At 50.8% G+C, this 17,826-nt stretch overlaps 1 protein-coding gene across 9 annotated transcripts in view; it reads right to left on the bottom strand.

Annotated features, from left to right (window-relative positions):
• The window catches only part of Casp6 (caspase 6), a 37,989-nt gene extending 20,881 nt beyond the window's left edge, over window positions 1–17,108 (bottom strand). For 2 of the 9 annotated variants that reach the window (XM_087198815.1, XM_087198816.1), the window contains exons 1-6: window positions 13,143–13,245; window positions 9,572–9,718; window positions 9,067–9,143; window positions 7,570–7,796; window positions 6,083–6,242; window positions 5,239–5,493 (exon numbers count right to left, since the gene is read on the bottom strand). In XM_087198815.1, the coding sequence (XP_087054941.1) occupies window positions 5,239–5,493; window positions 6,083–6,242; window positions 7,570–7,796; window positions 9,067–9,143; window positions 9,572–9,714 (862 nt within the window). In that variant the 5' untranslated portion in view covers window positions 9,715–9,718; window positions 13,143–13,245. The other 7 variants (XM_087198811.1, XM_087198810.1, XM_087198813.1 and 4 more) reach the window with 7 other exon arrangements.
• Between the last annotated feature and the right edge of the window lie 718 nt (window positions 17,109–17,826).

Here is a 17,826-nt window from a genome sequence, read left to right as displayed (position 1 = left end):
TTCTTCTGCACCGACCCATGGCCTTCCTATCCTCTAGAGCCAAACTGGAATACAGGGGGGAGTACTGACTATGATGCTATTTCACAACTAGAATTATACTGTAAAAAAGAGGAAACATGGTCAGAATTGCCTTATGTTCAGATCTTTGCTTTAAGACATAATCCTGAGGCCAGGGATTTAGCTCAGTGGTTCCGCCTCCCGCCTCTCAAGCACAAGGTCCTGAGTTTGATCCCAGGTACCAAAAAAACAAAAAAGATAATCCTGATTTGTGTTCAAAGTGTACATGTAAATACAAGCTGCAGGAAAACTAGACACCTCTTGTCCTGATCATGAAGCCTGAGGTTTCCCGCCCTTGCCATGTGGACCCTGAGGAAGAGGTTTCTAAGGCAACCCTGATCAAAACTCCACCTACTATTACTAGATCTGAGATTGACATTTCAAGACAATCCTAGTCCAAGCCCCACTACTACCAGGCCCTCCTGATCTGGGAAGGGGCCCTCCAGCGTAGTCAAATCGACTACTCTCAGTCAGAAGTTGAGTGGGCTCTCTCTCATGGATGCCAATTTCTTCCCTCAGGAAGGATACAGTCAGATGATAATAAATTGTTCCTTTCTAGTGCTAGCCAATAGAAAATTATTAAATCATTACCTCAAGCCTTTCATTTAGGGGGAGACAAGACTCACCAGATAAGCTCAAAGTTATTCTTGGGAAAAGGACTTTCAGACAATACAACAGATAGTTAAGTCTTGCAAACTTGCCAAAAGAATAATCCTCTCAACTGAACCACAGTCCCTCCAGGTATACAGAGACATGGTAAATACCATGGAGAGGACTGGAAAATTGATTCTACTCATATGCCAAAGAGTAAGGGACTCTAGTACTCATTGATCTTGGTATATACTTTCGCAAACCAGGTTGAGGCCTTTCCTTGCAGAACAGAAAAGGCTCAAGAGGTGGTAATGGTTTTGGTTTCAGAAATTATTCCCAGGTTTGGACTTCCTAAGAGCTACAGAGCAGTAATGGGCCTTCTTTTAAAGTAACAGTCATCCAACACATCTCTCAGGCACTGGGCATTCTCTATCAACTCCATTGTGCCTGGAGGTCACAATCATCAGGAAAGGTAGAAAAAAACAAGTGAAATCTTCGCAAAACAGCTCAGGAAACTCACCTACAGTGACCTCACTTACTACTTTTAGTGCTTATCAAAATAAGAAATACACCCTGAGGGGCCGGGGATTTAACTCTGTGGTTTTGCCGCCTGCTGCGCATGCGCAAGGACCCGAGTTCAATCCCCGGTACCGAAAAAAAAAGGAAATACACCCCGAATTCTGGGTCTCAGTACATCTGAAATGCTTTATGGATGTCTTTTTCTCACTAACAATTTGCTCTTCAATAGAGAAACAGATGCCTTTCTAAAAGATGTCACTTCACTGGCTAAATTCCAACAGACGCTCCAACAGCTACTATAAGCTCAGCCTAGAGGAAAGGGAAATCCCATATTACAACCCAGAGATTTAATACTGGTAAGGTCTCTTCCATCATCATCTCCTTTCCTAGGACCTACTTTGGAAGGACCATACATTGTGATTCTGTCAACCCCATCAGCTTGCTCTGATTAACTTGCTCTTCTCTCTACTCTGTTCATTGATTTAAGATAAGAACACTAATTCAAGGTTGCTCGCCTATTAACAGCCATTCAAATTTACAATGTTGCAAATGACACTTTAAAATCCAAGAGGTTACAACCAAGTTTGTTCTAAAAGAGTTATAGTAAATGAGACAAAAAAGAAATATTAAGAAGGGTCTAGGGCTGGGGGTTTAGCTCAGTGGTTCCACTGCCTGCCTCCCAAGTGCAACTGCCTGAGTTTGATCCCCAGTACCGGAAAAAAAAAAAAAAAAGGCTCTAAATAAAAGAGATATACTTTTTTGTTTTTGTTTTTGTTTTTTGGTACCAGGGATCTAACTCGGGTCCTTGCGCTTGCGCAGCGAAACCACTGAGCTAAATCCCCAGCCCAAGAGATATACTTTTGATATGATAAAACTTTTGTGTTGTTAAAAGGATAAAAAGAGAGATAATGACAAGTTTAACTATCTTACATATGTTGAGGGAAAACATGCAAAATTGATTTATAAAAAAAATGTATGCTGGGCTGGGGATTTAGCTCAGTGGTTCCAGTGCCTGCCTTGCAAGCGCAAGGTCCCGAGTTCGATCCCCGGTACCAAAAAAACCCCCCCCCCCAAAAAATGTATGCTTGATTGTTAATTTGGTCAAGGCTAATACTGTTTCTTCCAATAGCTTCTTGTTGCTCAAAAAAAATATGTGATTGCTTGTTAATTTCATAGAGCTCAAATTGGTCCTAATGCAAAAGTACTTGAGAGAATGATTTTCATCACAAAAGAGAAAAAAGAGATGGTTTGAAATCCAAGTGATATAACCGAATTTGTTACAAAAACCACAAACCATCAGCCTAAGGCCCATTTTTAAAACTGTTTTTACGTTTACAGAGATGAAAAGATTTTTTTCAACCTTGTGTGGCTCCTATCCCTCTTAACTTGTGGGAAAGATTTATTACAAAGGTAAATATTAATGCTAACTAATGCCTGAGACACGACAGAGCCCACAGAGAGGCCAGGCCCACAGCACAGGCCCAAGCTCGGCTAAGGCAGCAGCCAAGAGGCTCCCTGGGTTCCCAGCATGGGGCCCAATGTGGGCAGGGCCCGGGTGACCGACAGGCACTCCAGAGGTGCCAGTGGTCATGCTCAGACCCAATAACTTACAAGATTAAAATTAATTTGGTTGCTAATGTTTCTAAAAATATATATACAGCTCTATTATCTCTAAAATATACCATTGTAAAGACTAAAACATTAAAATTTCATTCTGTATAACCCCCAGAGACAAACAATTGTCAAACATGCTCATCAAACTAAAAACAGCTTCTCAAGCAGAAAGGAGGAATATAGGTACCGCCACAAGCTCAATTAGGTCTTATTGCTTTCTTGTAAAAATTTTTAAAAACTGACTTGTGGAAAGTCAATATACTCCATCAAAACTCCATAGGCTCAAGCACAGATCTACAGACAAGCCCTAGCCACAAGTGTTAAAAAAGAGTGTAAAAACAAAAAGGTAAAGTGGCTGGATACAATTAATAACGAGAGGAAAAAGTTATGATTTGTCTTAACAGATAATGGAGAGACACTTGGGCTGTCATCCAGAAAGCTCAGTGGCTCTTGCCCACTCTGTTCAGACTGCTCATTTTATAGATAATTAGACAAAAATGACAGATGATACATGAAAAATTCAACGAGACGGATGCTAAACTTCAAACTCAAATTAGTGTCCTTGAAACCATGGTGTTATGGATGGGAGATGAAATTGAAAGCTTGCAGTTACAACAGGGCCTTAAGTGCCACTGTAAGGTAACTCGCTTTTGCATAACACCTTTGCCATAGAATAAATCTATGCTTCCTCGGGAACATGTGAAGAAACATGTTCAAGGGGCCATCCATCAGAATGTTGCAATTGATATTGAGGCCCCCTGAATGGAAGTTTTATCTATGTCTTAACAAAATCAAGATTTTGATGACAAAATTCAGGATTGGGATAAATTTTCTAATGCTCTTGACCAACTAAATCCCTTTAATTATCTTAAAGCACACTTTTGGTTTATATTGGAATGCTCAGAGTCATCAGGATTCTTTTTGCTTTTATTCATAGTATGCCAGAGAGGAACCAAGACCACCCACCATACAGATACAAGGCAGCCTCGACTTGCTCTGACTCAGCTTCTACAACTTCAAAAGCAGAGCAGAGGAACTGCACGAGACAAGCTTGAAACTGTACTGAGCAGGCTTTAGATATTATTGATTTGGCTTATGAATTCAGCTATTGATTAGGAGTCACTCCAAGGCCTAAGCGTGGATCACTAACTGACCTTAGGGCTGGTGTGCAGAGATAGACTTTTCTGTGCCAGTGGTCACAACTGAAGTCTCAATGATCTATGAGGTGGTGATGTCTCTCTCTAGCAAGGAGACACTGCAGCTGAGGATCAAATGCTAGCAAGACAATGCAGGCGGCTTGTTAGCCATGACCTGCAGGATAGCACAGATGCCATGTTGCCTGTGACCTGCACCAGTACGGACAGTTACTCCCTTCTCCAAGCCTGGCTCCTTAGTGCATTAGTTCTGCTATTGCTCGCATCTGCCTCCAAGCCCCCTTGTGGTGCTGTAGAACCACAAATACCGACTAATCCAGAGCTCGTGGTCTAAGCCAGGACACAGCTGCGATCAGGTGGTCTTCAGCCAGGAGACAGCTAAAGATCAACTCCCAGCCCCCCTAAGTAATAAACTGTTGTTCCTTCTTTATTCTTTATTTCTTTTTCTTCACATATTATTCTTTCATCCCTGTTGTCCCTCTTCAGGAGACCAGGCATCACCTGGTGACTGGTCAGGGCATCAACCTGACAGCAGGTCCAGCCATCAGCCGGGACAACTCTAGTCAGGCTGCCAGCCCCACACAACCCCAAGAGTCACACGTGTGAGCTGTGCAGGAGCCAGGCAGGGCTGGGACTGAGCAGGGAGGTGCTGACAGAGCAGGGTTCTGCATGCCCCCAGCCTGCATCCTCAGAATGCCAGGAAACAGCTCCTGAAGGATGATTTTAAAAATTCTAGTAAGTAGTAAAGTCATACATGAAGTGGGGTTTATTCATATGCAGATGAGATAGTAAACATATATGATTAAGTAAAAGATGTACAGAAACCAATATGAATTTAAAAAATTTAATATAGCATGATTTTCAAATATCTTATTAAAGGGAAATTGTGATCTAATTCTTGGATTTCAAGTCTTTCAAAACATTATAAAGTAAGTTTTTATAAAAAAGGCACAGAGTATAAGCTGAATCAGGTAGATATTTTGGGGCACCTTGTAATTTACACTAAAAATCACTAAATGCTTGTAGGTTTTTATGTAATTTCCTGAGTATTTTTCAGGCCGTTTAAACATAAAAATATTCAAGGGCCGGGGATTTAGCTCAGTGGTTCTGCCGCCTGCCTCAAAAGTGCAAGGACCTGAGTTCGATCCCCGGTACCAAAAAAGACCATGAAAATATTCAAAGACAAAGAAGAAAACATTTCTCTACTGGGGATGGAAGCTGGCACATCTCACATGGCTGGGCCTTCCCTGAAGCTGAAGCTGGGGCTGAATTTCACATGAAAGGGAAAGGCAGGGCTACATACTGATGATGCCACCCGTAATTGCTGGCTTTGGTGAGAAGTGCAGCTTTTTCGTCAGCATGGAGGCGAAGCAGGGCATTTGCTTCTTGCCGATGGCATGAGGGTCTTTGCAGACCCCCACGCGGCGCTGGGAAACCTTCCTGTTCACTAGCGTGAGCAGCTCTGTGAACTCCAGCGTGGACCCGTGTCTCTGCAGCATCGTGCACAAATCCTGGATGTACCACGAGCCGTACACTGTTTCTCGGTGAGAATAATATCCTGAAGACAAGAGGGAGGAAAGGGAACTGTAATTTTATTGCTTTCTTTTTTCTTTTTCTGAGACAGGGTCTCGCTGTGTAGTTCGGGCCAGCCCTGAGCCCGCTATGTAGCCCAGACTGCCCTCGAATTCATGGCAATTCTCCTGCCTCAGCCTCTTGAGGGCTGGGATTCCAGGTGTGTGAGGGAATGATTTTTCAAAGGTAGTCTGCACTTTCACTTCTTTAAGGAAATCAATGGCAGGCTGTGACTTTTTTTTTTTTTTTTAAGACTTTATTTTTTTGTTTTTGGTACCGGGTATCAAACTCGGGTCCTTGCGCTTGCACAGCAGGTGGCAAAACCACGGAGCTAAATCCCCGGCCCCAGGCTGTGACTTTTGCAGACACATGCTGGTTCAATCCACAGAGACCTGCCCAACTCAATGAAAGGTGAAAAACTAGCTGGTAATCCCAGCACTCTGGGAGGCTGAGTCGGGAGAATTGACAGTTTGTACCAACCCACATGGCTCAGCAATTTAGTGAGACCATGTCTCTCAAACCAGGAAGTCGAACCTGACAGGAACTTAGACGGACGGCTGCCTGCACAGACTCGCCTTGGGCCACGGAGTAGCACATGAGGAAGTCAGCGCCTGCCGGAAGCGCATGCACCGTGGCCGCATCCACCTCGGTGACGTTGTCCTGGGCGCCCGGGAACTGGGAATCCACTGCATCCAGAGGGACCACAGGTGGGTCGTGCTGCTGTCCCCGACATGCCTACAGGCCAGGGGGGAAGGCACGGTGCTAGCTCTTCCCTCTCCACGGGGTCACTCACATTGTTTGGGAAGCGCATCACATGCAACTCAAAAACAACACATTCAGCCTTGCAGGGGCGACAGCTGTCATAGCTGTTTTCCCATATTTCCCTTTCCTTAATGCTAAAAAAACGGTATCCACAAAAATGACACCAGTTTCTGGAACGGGAGAACCTAGCGGAGGAAAGAGCTGCCAGGCTTTTAAACTCTCTTGCCCATTGGAGACATTCTTCTTTCAGGACTGGGTCTCACTCTGCATTTCAGGCTGGCCTTGACCTCACTATGTAGTCCAGGCTGGCCTCGAACTTGCTGAGATCCTCCTGCCTCAGCCTCCTGAGAGTGCCCGGCTTAACCTTACCCTTTCTCAGGCTTGTTTTCCGGTCTTACTCTCCATGCTCCTTCCTAAATATAATTCAGACCCCACAGCTTGACGAGGTCTCCTGCCCAACCAGCTGCAGTTCTGCACGCCTGGCACCGGCCTGGGCCGCTCCTTCCTTCCCTGAGCAGAGCTCATCCTCACAACCCTCCCCGGGGCCAGGGGCTACTGCTATTCCTGGCCCATAGCTGAGGAACCTGAGTCCACGCCGAGCACAGAAGCCGGCGCCCCTAGTCCCAGCCACTTAGGAGGCTGAGGCAGGAGGACAGCTTGAGCCTGGGGAGTTGGAGACCAGCTGAGAGAGAGAGGAATGTGCCTGGGCAGCCCCTTCCCTGTGGGCCCCTCTCAGAGTGGCTCATGGGAGCTCACTGCTCTCATGTTTGGGAGTGTTGGTTCCCAGCCCCTTTCATGGGACCATCACGCACTACCAATGTGGACTCATAAAACCCTCAAAACAAACCAGCCTTTCGACCCTTCTGATCACACACTGCACTGGGGCCCTGGGGAGCAGCAAGACGTGCTGCCCGGCTGGCTTAATTACTTTTCTCTCACCGCTGAGACAAAATACCCAACACCAAATTTAAAGGAGGAAGGGGTTTATTTGCTCACAGTTTGTAAAGGTTTCAGCCCATAACCACTGGCTCCAAGGCTGGGATGGCAAACAGGCATCACAGAGGAGAAACAGCATGGCACGAACAAGGCAGCAAAGGCAACGAGGGGCCTTAACAGCGTCTTTTGGCCACTGCTACCCCATCCAGCCCACAGGGAGTAGGGTGGTGCAGACCAGCCCCTCACACGGTCGAGTACCCACACGCCCCTAACCCCTGCATCAGCCACCTCTGGAAGAGGTCCCCACCTCAGCACAGGCGGCTTTTTGGGGACATCTAGGCACGAGCCATACCACTGGCCTCACCTGGATAATAAATATCTTGGGTTTGCCGACCAGGCTCTGGCACTTGTCCCCTCTGAACAAGGCAGTCAGGGATTGGATCTCAATCTTGTCATCATAGGCGTAGATGTGGTTGTCTTCACCATGGGTCAGGATAGCACACACAAAGCAGTCGCTGTCCACGTGGCTTGAGGCGGACACTTTTGAGGCCCCCAGAATGGACACGGAAACAAAAATAAGATGCTTGTCATCTGTGCAGACAAATTCAGTTTTCTGGTACCAGAACAAAGACACACTCACATGACTGCGGGGTGGGGGAAGCTGTTATTCTTTAACAAATGTAAAATATCTGATTTTAGTCTTTTGTCCAATAGAACAACTCATATGGAACTATCACATTTTTTTTTTGGTACCGGGGATCAAACTCAGGACCTTGTGCTTTAAGGCAGGCATGGTGCCACTGAGCTAAATCTCCAGCCCCAAACTATCAGTTTTTTAAAAATCTGAAACATTAACGTTCAAATTGCCCGGCAAGATACCACATGGCTGTAATCCTAGCACACGGGAGTCTCACTGCAAGTTCGAGGCCAGCTAGGACTACCTATTAAGACGGTCTCAACCCTAACCCCCAAACAGTTCAAAGCACTAGATTCTGACTTCATTTCACCACAGTTCAAAGTACTAGTTCTGACTTCATTTCACCAGCTTTTCTTTTTTGTCCAGGGCGCCCTGGAGCAAGGTGGGCTGGTGTCCTCCAGCCCTTTTGTTAGCTTTCAGCAGGATGATGTGGAAAACATGCTGGGAGCCTCCTTTAAAATCCCAGCTTCCTGGGCAACAGATTAAGTTTCTGCGAATCCCAAGCCTTCCTAGGGCAGACAGGAAGCCCCCTGCCCGGCTCCCCTCTGAGCAGGCCTGAGCTCTTCCAGCATGCAGAGGAGTCCTGACCTCAGACTCGAGGCCCCACAAGCTCACAAGTGAAGCAGCAGGCTAGTCTGCAGCCAGGGAAAGAGATCCGCAGCGGAATTACTGGAAGTTTCCAATAACAATGCCGAGATCACAGTGGCCCAGCCGAGTCGTGCGAGCCTGGGCCTGCAGCACTGGCTGGGTCTCAGATTATAATTACAAGACCCAGCGCCAAAGTGCTGCAGCCATGAGCACATCTGATGTCAGCAAGCCTTGGTTTTGGTCAGTGCGGAAATGTGGTGGGAAAGGAGCCTCCCAAAGGCCAGCAGGGGCAGGCTTGGTGTTGGCAACTTTCCCCATGACGTGCGGAGCCCACTTCCCCTCTTGCTGGGCTGTCACTGGTGCTGTTTGCACAACACGGCCTCGCGATGCCCAGCCCGGCTCTGCAGATCTGGTCGTAACAGCAGCAGAGGGGCCCAGCCCCACCTCCAACCTGTGCTCCATCCATGCCGCGTTTCCCCGTTTCCCCACCCAGTCATCCGTCCCTGTCCTCACAGAGAGCCTAAAGGACTCCAGCCCAGGGGAGGAAGAGGAAGGGTTTAATGCAGATCCACCTACCCTCGTGAATTCGGTTCAGTAGCTCTGCTGCTTTAAGATTGTTAAAGCATCTCACTTCAAATCCCAGCTCTGAAAACCTGGTGATAGGAAATTGAGTGTTAGCTGCAGAGCTTTTCCAAGCAGTCTATATCCTTACTTTTGAGGGATCTATACCCATTTTTATGACCCATAAATCTACCTTTCTTTAGGAGAAAAGAAAAAAATGACAACAAGTGATCCCCCTTGCTAAGAAAGGATTTAGCCACGACGAAAGGCGATTCCATTTAGAAACTGCCGAGGGCCACACAAGAGCATCAGCTGGAGCATGAAGCTGGTAACATGGAAAGAACAGGGTGTGGAGACAGCTGAGTGCTCAGGGAGGCTCTGCTCTGGGGATGAGCGGTTTGTCCTGTGGCCCTGGGGACTGAGGAGTCGGCCGTGTGTGAGCTGAGGATGTGCATGTCCCAGCAGGGCCCTGGTCTGTGAGGTCACCAGGCTGCCATCGAGACACAAACACAGCTGCTACCTGCAAGCCAGGTTGTCCCTGTCGACGTTCGTGCCCCTCCTTTCCGGCAGCATCAGCTGCCAGAAGAAGTACTCCTGGTTGAAGATGAGGGCCAGCCCCCTCTTCTTGTGGTCCATTCTGTACTCTTCCGCTGGGTCGGCCATGCCCCTGTCCATGGAAAGTGCACAGAGCCATCACTCTGGTGCAGAGGGATTCAGTAATGAGCGCTACAGGCCACAGGCCACAGGGCACACAGAAGTCTGCCACTTCCAGGGGCGCCAGGCTACGATTCCCCCCAGTGCCGCCACCAAAGTCACCACGAGTGGACATCGGTCTGGGTCACCTGGGCAGCCCTTCCCGGCCACTCCCCAAGGACACATTTCCCTGGTCCCCAGGATCCAGCCACCCAGAACAGCCTGGTGGTGGCCAAGCTCTGGCATGAGCCCCAGACCGCATCAATTGGACTTAGTCTGTGTGTGACTAAGGGTGGATCCTGGGACCTTCGCACTGAGCTTTCCACGCAGCCCTTTTTATTTATTTTCTCTTTTGAGACAGGGTCTCACTAAGATGCCCAGACTGGGCTTGAACTTGTGATCCTCCTGGCTCAGCCTCCCCTCATGTGGGGTTTACAGGCCTGCGGCACCGGGGCGACTCCACGACAGGCTGGGTGAGACAGCATCAATTATGAAACAGTGGGTGCACTGGCGCATCGCTGCAGGTGCTGACAGCCGGGGACGGCAACTAACGCTGCTATCTGCAGACCCAGGCCTCCGGGGTCACACCTGGCCCCTCCGCCCCTCCCTTGCTCCCGGGGCCCCTGCTCCCGGTCCCCCTGCTCCCGGTCCCCCTGCTCCCGGTCCTTGCTAGGGACGATCACAGGAGAGAGCAGCCTTCATGAGAAAAGAGCACCCTCGCCTGGTCAGGCAGGGCTCTGTTCCTGCTGTGTCTCCTCCACCTGTTTAAAACCAAAATGCTGACTTTGAGAATTACTTTACTTTCTGACCATGGCCGCAAAACGCAGCAGCAGCTCTCAGCGGGGTCCCAGAGCCCTGGAAACACAGGGAAAGCAATGAAAGTTTTCTCACCCAGCTCTGGCCTGCAGGACCACAAATCAGAAACAGAAGCAGAGGGAAGGCACAGGCACACCCGCTGCAGAGGGGCCTGAGTAGCACAGCTGTGAGACCCATAAAACACACGCTGGCTCTGGGATGGGGAAAGCGTCCTGGGGAAGCCTCTGTGAGATGCAGGAAGTGGGCTGAGAGGAGAAGGAAGCCAGCAGACACTGCAGAGGGAGAGGGAGAGGGAGGTCCAGGCTGGGAACGGGGAGGGGGCTGCTTAAGTCTTCTACTGTGTGAACTTACAAAATATCTCAAGCTATAAATGGCTGTGTTGGATGAAGAAAATAAATTGAACAAAAGATTTATAAATTCTGCTTCACTGGTTCACCTGTGTCTTAGTCACTTTTCTCTCGTTGCTGAGACAAAATACAAGTTAAAGGAGGGAAGGTTTATTCAGCTCCGAGTCTGTAGCAGTTTCAGTCCATAGCTGACTGGCTCCATGGCAGAGGGCATCACAGAGGAGAACCAGTCCACAGCAGGCAGAAGGCAGCCAAGCCACAAGGCAGGACTACGCCCTTCCGTCTTTGTATCTCACGCAGGCTGCTTAGGGCGGGCAGTACTCACACCTTAATCTTAGTGCCCTTGAGCCGAGCACCGCACCAGGAATCCATCCCAGCACCACACACCCTGGGTCCAGCCACCTCGGAAGAAGCCCCACCTATCCCTGCATGAGGCTTTGGGGGGACATCCAGACCCAAACTATAACAAATATGTGGCCATCATTAAACCTGATTCTTTTTTCCTCCTTGGTACTAGGAGCAAAACTGGGCTTTGAACCCTAGGCCTTCACACTGTGCTGCATCCCCTATTTTATTTTTAATTTTGACACAGTGTCTTGCTAAGTATCCCGGAGTGGAGGGCTCTCAAACTTGAGCTCCTCCTGTTTCACCCTGCTAGGGGGCTGGGATTATAGGCTTGTACCACCACGCCCAGCTTCAACCTAACTCCTGAACGCCTCTCTCTTCTGTTTCACTGTAAAGCAGCGGCCATTTCCTTGCCCCTTAAAGCAGTATAATTATACTTAAAGCAGTATAATTCTTACAGAATCAATCATTCCTTTTCTCTCCCACCCTAATTTCCCCCTCGCTCAGGATAACCCTGCCAGCCCCCACTTGCTGATGGCCTGGCCCTCGGATAGCTCAGCTCAGTGGCAGGACTTGGGGACAGGGGCAAAGCGGGCCAGGCCTCCCAGGTCAGGGCCTTGGAGTCGGGCCTGAAAGCCAGGTGCCTATGGATCTGAGTCCCTGCCCGTGGGGTCACCAGGCCTCCGGAGAGTCCTGTCGGCTTCCCTAGTGGCTGACGTCCTCCTGTCCCCTGTGAACACCTCCCCGGACCGACCTGCCATCACCATAGTAACCCCATCCTGGGTAACCCACTCCAGACCCTGAGCACTTGGAAAAGGAGCAGGGTGGAGAAGGCAGAAGGAGCAGGCAAGGAAAGGGCTTGGCCAGCAGGGATGGGGCAAGGTCCAGGGACTTGTGGCTGGGCAGCCCACAGCCCTGAATGTCAACATTTCAACCAATAAAAAAACTGCAGCCATATTTACATTTTCAGTTTCTCACACCAGAGAAACTTCAGTATTTACACATGTGTGTCCTATTTATTTCACTTAACAGTATGGCCTCAATGTGCATCCATTTAGCTATAAATGTCTATAGGTTCTCATGGTACTCCAATTTACAAAAAACCCCACATCTTCTTTATCCAGTTTCCAGTTGATGGGCACTTGGGCTGTTTCCAAGCTTTAGCTACTACAAACTGTGCCGCTATGAACATGGGTGCACATATTATCACTGTGGTAAGATTCTTTTAATTCTTTGGGGAAGATCCCCAGCAGGGATAATATGAAATAGGAAGAAAAGGTCCAAAGGGGAAGGGGAAGTGGGAGGGGAGGGGGAAAGGAAAGAAAGGAAAGGAATAAATACGAGATAAGGGAAAACTGGAAACAAAGTCTTTGTAAATAGGGAGGGGTGGAGGGGGTGAAGGGAGGGCAGGGGAAGGGGGAAAAATAAGAACCAAGATTCATCATGTACAGGTACAAGTTGCCAACGATGAATGTAACTGTACTGCACACCTAAAATGCACCAGTCAACTAAATGGGCAAAGCCCTGCAGCCAGGCCTTGGGCCTCCCCGATGAGCTGCCCCAGCCCCACTCCCTTGGGAAGCCGGTCTCACGGTCTCACTGAGCGGCGAAGCGCCCAGACGGGGCTCTGACTTTCGCTCCTCCAGCCTCAGCTTCCCATAGGGCTGGGATTTAGGGGCCCGCCACCAACACCGGCTAAGTTTCCAAGCAATGCCATCAGCAGGGGCGAAGGGCGTCCTGCAGTCCCCGGCAGCGGCCCACTCCGCAGCCTTAGCCGACTCCGGGGTGCGGCGCCTGATAGGGGTCTGCAACGGGGCCGCCCAGGCCCGGCCTCCCCGGGCACCGAGCCCCGCGCAGAGCCTCGGCCCCCGACACCCCGGCCCCGCCTACCTGTGCGCCCGGACCTCGGTGCCCAGCTCCGCACCGCACTCCCGCCGGCTTCCGGGACCGAGGTGTGGGCCCCGCCCACTCCCCCCCACTCCCCCCCACCCCTCGCAGGCCCCGCCCCTCCCCTCGGGCGTCCCCGAGCGCGGATCCCAGAACCGCGACCGCCGCCTCCAGGGTAGGCCCCGCCCCGCCCCACAACGCCCCGCCCCCTGCCCCGAGACCCGGCCGAACCTGCGGGCCCCGGCCGAGGCCCGCGACCGCTCCGGCACCGCCCTCCCCACAGAAAGGCGGCCTGAGGGCTGTGCCTTCCGGAGCGGCGCTTACGGTGGGCAGCTCCGCCGCCCGGAAGCGGGGCCAGGGCGGGCGGGATCGGCTCTTCGCGAGCGGAGGCTCCTACCTGGAAACCGCGCGTCCGCCGCACGCCTGCGTCCCCGAGTGTCAGGCAGGGCGCGACAAAGGCGGCGCCGTGAGGCCCAGACCCGACTCCCCTGGGCGGGGGCGGAGGACCGAGGCGGCTGGCAGCCCGCACGGGGGAAAGGGAGGCCTAGCGGGCCCTGGAGCGGCGGCCCAGCCCCCTGCCCGCTCCGGCTCCGGCGTGTCCGTGGCCGGGGTCCACGCGGCAGTCGGGCAGAGGCGTGCGTGTTTTCCGGTGACCTGGCCGCGAAACGCTGCTATGCGCTCCATCTCCACCTGGGAAAATCCCATCTCCGAGACAGCCCGGCCCTGGCCGCCCTTGTGCTGTGGCGTTCTGTATCTTGTCCAGCTGTAGCGTGGAGCCGAAGAGCGTATTCGTGGACAGGCAGGACAAGGGTTTTATCCTAGTCGGGCCCCTCGCTGTGATCTCCTCGGGCCTGTGTCAGTCACCTGGGTGCACTGCGCTGCCCGTGCCGGGGACACCCTGGGCCGCCGGCGCACGGCCCTCAGGAATCCTCCGCACCAGCAGGGCCAGCTCGTTCCCCCAGCCTCCTTCACCCCTCTCCTGTCCCTTTCGCTCAGCGCTCGGGACACAACTCTCACGTCGCAGCGGGCCCGCTGGAAAGCGCGGGGAGAGGACATTCCTGCTGCACTCGGGGAAGCCGGCGGGAGGCTTGCTTTCTGTTTTGCTTTCTCATTGCCCGGCCCAGCTGCGGAGCCCGCAGGAGGGGCTCCGTAAACGCTGAGGCCCAGAATGAGGCCCGGGCTCGTGTTTGCCCTGCAAGAGCTCCGGTCCTTCTGCCCACTTCCCTGCCCTCTGGTCCAGTCCTGAAACTGTGCGGGAACAGCACCCGGCTGGTTCAACTTCGGCCTCTCTCAGAGGCACAGCTGACAGGAATTTGCCGCTTTTTTCTCTCTAAATATCTTGTTTCAAAATATAGTATTACTTTTATTGTCTACGCGGTTTTGTACTTGAAAGTAAGTTGTTTTTTTGTCTCAAGACCTAAATTTGTGGAGAACTTGTGTTAGCTTTTCATCACTGCAATACTGTGAGACGTCAGTTTAAAAAGAGGGAAGGTTGATTTTAGCTCGTGGTTTTGCAGGTTTCAGTCCATGGCCAGTTGGCCTGCTGCTCGGGGGCTAAGGCGAGGCAGCAGGTTGTGGTGGGAGCGTGTGGCAGAGGAAGTGCCCACCTCGTGTGTCCAGGAAGGAGAGAGAGGAGGGCAGGGTCCCAATGTTCACTTCAAGGGCACCGACCTAACTAGGGACTTTCAAGGCCAGGCTGCAGCAAGTCCTGTTTTGGAGCTACCCGTGCACGTAAGCCACCAGGCCTGGGAAGCAAGAGCACATTGTGGTGAATGGCTTTGCGCCTGGGCTCCAATCCGAGCACACCACTTTACTACCCGTGAGACATTTGACCTCTCCAGCCCAAGGTCTTGTCTGTGATGTGAGAGCAAGATCTCATATTGGAAGCACCCCGTGCCCAGCCTTTGGAACAGCACTTTCAGGAAGCCTTCAGCACATTGATTTTTAGCCCCTGAAAGGTTACTTAGACCCTTGCTCCAACTGGGGTCTCTGAGCCAGCAGTATCAACATGAAAATTAGAGCTGCTCATTCTTGGCTCCATCCAGACCTACAGAATGGGAAACAGGCTGAGCAGCAACAATTTTTAGTATTATTTTTGTACTGGGCATTGAACACAGGGCCTTCACACTGAGCTACTTCCCCAGCCCTTTTTCTGTTTTGAGACAAGTTCTCGCTAAGTCACTCTCCCCAGGCTGGGCTCAAATGTGGGATCCTCCCAGAGTGTGGGGCTTAGGGGCATGTGCCACTGCTCGTGGCTGGCAAAGCTCTTCCGAGATTCTGATGGACTCCTGACTGACAGCCACCTAGACTGGACTTTACCAGGTTCTCACTACTGTCTCAAGGAAAAACAATAGCAATAAAAAAGCAAAGCAGTTCTATTAAACCCACGCAGATACACTGAAGAACAAAGGTAACGGATGGGATGGCTCGATTGTTCCCAGACATGAATAGTCACTGACGGAATTTACTGAAACTGAAGCTTAGTTTGCCACCTCTCCTAGGAATGAAATATGTGGAAGAAAATTAAGGTTAAGGATAATTCTAAAATGTACAGCTTGGTCTGTTTTCAGTTTACTCCACTTTCTAATGTTTTTTCTTTTTTGCATTTTTAAAAATTTCATTCATGTATTTTAGAGATACATAATAACATTCATCTTAGGGAATCTGCACCTGGACAAGTCTTGCTCTTTACTGTTTTTCTTATGCAGGGAGAGGCTGGTTTATAGGCGTGGTTTCCAAACACCATTCTCCACGCACAGGAGCCAAGGCTCCTCAGATGCCCTCCTTCCAGAGGATGGCGGGGGATAGGTGAGATGCACCAGGAGCATCTTGTAGCGCGAGAACGTGAGAGGGTGCTCAGTAGTCAAAAGTGTGGCCAGGCTCACACATCTGTGATCCCAGCCCTCTGGGAGGCTGAGGCAGGAGGATCACAAGTTTGAGCCCAGGCTGGGTAACTCAGTGACTTAGCAACACTCTGTCTCTAAAGAACATTTTTGAGGGCCGGGGATTTAGCTCAGTGGTGCCGCTGCCTGCCTCGAAAGCATAAGGTCCCGAGTTCGATCCCTGGTACCAGCAAAACAAGACAAAAAGAAACATTTTTTAATGGGCTGAAGATGTAGCTTGGTGCAAAGGCACTGGGCTCAATCTCTAGACACCCCCCCCCCCAGTCAAAAGTATGGATTATATGAGGGACACAGCAGACAACTCACAGCACTGAAGAGCCAGGGTGGAAGGAACAATGTCAGCAACAAAGCCGGAAACATGCAGCCATCCGTAATGATGCCAATCAGCCGGGGGGGGGGGGCTCAGGCCTTTCCTGCAGACCTCCCAGGCCCTGGACAGAGGTGCTCTCCATCAGTCAGGGAGTCCGGGCCCCCACACCCAGAGTGGATATGGTGAGTGCGCTTAGCGAGAACCAGCTGAAGAGGACGCCGCACTCCTGGCCTGGCTGGCAAGCTCAGCACCCCCGGCCCCGGCCCTGGCCCCAGCCCATGTGGCACAAAGCGCCTTGCTCCAAGGCTCCTTTCTAAGAACCGCACACCCAGCCCAAGCACGACACCTGACCAGGCCTCCTTGAAACTGTCAGAAACTGTCACAGCTGAGGAAAACAAGGCACGCCTGGAGCCACAAAAGTCCAGGGGCTCATGAGGCACGAGGACTACTGCAGCAAGAGGACTACCTCGGCGTGGCTTCTAGATTTCCCGGAGAAGAAAAATGACACGACCGGGAAAAAGAGGCGCTCGAGGATTACAGGCAGTGCTGGGATGGTGGTGAGTGATGCTGGCTCCTTAGCTTTTGACAAACGAGTCACCCCTCAGGAAATGTTCACGCGGAACTGGACGAGGTCTACGGGAACTCGTATTATCTTTGTAACTTTAAATCTACAATGACTCCAAGGCTTTTAATTTGAACATACAAAAATTGTTTCTATTATTTTTATACAATGTATGACAACAAATTAAATACGTTATGCATAATTTTTGTTTGTGCCTTCTTTTTGAGACAAGATGAAGGTAGCCTAGGGCTGGCCTGGAACTCCCCAGGTATCTTAGGCTGGCTTCAAACCCATGACCCTCCTGCCCCAGACTCCTGAGTGCTAAGACTACAGGCATCTACCACCATGCCTGCCATTTCTCCCCTTGGAAAGCCAATAGGGCTAGGGAAAGCCACTAATTCTCTGTCGATTTAAAGTTATCTAGTCAAGGACTTCAATAATAGCGATAAAGATTAAAAACTGACAATGGTTTGCAAAACTGTACCTTTTATAAAACTGTGACAAAGTATCAAGGTTCTAAACTGGTTCCGCTGGCACAGGCCAGTAATAGCATGACTGTGGGAGGCTGAGGCAAGAGGATTGCAAGTTTGAGCCCCACTTGGACAATTTAGTGACTCTGTGAGTGTCGTCTCAAAAAAAAATACAGGCTGGGAGGTAGCTCAGTGCAAAGGCCCTGAGTTCAATCCCCACCCAGTACTACAAAAAGAGGAAAAAAGGAGGGAAGGAGGGAGGAAAGGGCTCAAAACGTTTACATCTGGGCCCAGGCTGCTCACTTAGGCATTAGTGAGCAAATGGAAGAAGTAGCTCCTGGCAGAGTGGCCGGGGCTGGGTGCTGTCAGTTTCCCAGCAGCATCGCACCCCAGGGGCATGGCCCTGCTCCAGAACCTGTGGTTATTTCTGCCCAGCCCTGGG

Source organism: Heterocephalus glaber, unplaced genomic scaffold (genome assembly GCF_053883595.1).
Source record: "Heterocephalus glaber isolate CG9 unplaced genomic scaffold, H.glaber_assembly_v1.0 deba00001688, whole genome shotgun sequence".
NCBI classification, from domain to species: Eukaryota; Metazoa; Chordata; class Mammalia; order Rodentia; family Bathyergidae; genus Heterocephalus; species Heterocephalus glaber.
The sequence above is the reverse complement of the archived record's forward strand: the minus strand, read 5'-3'. Positions and strand labels throughout refer to the sequence as shown.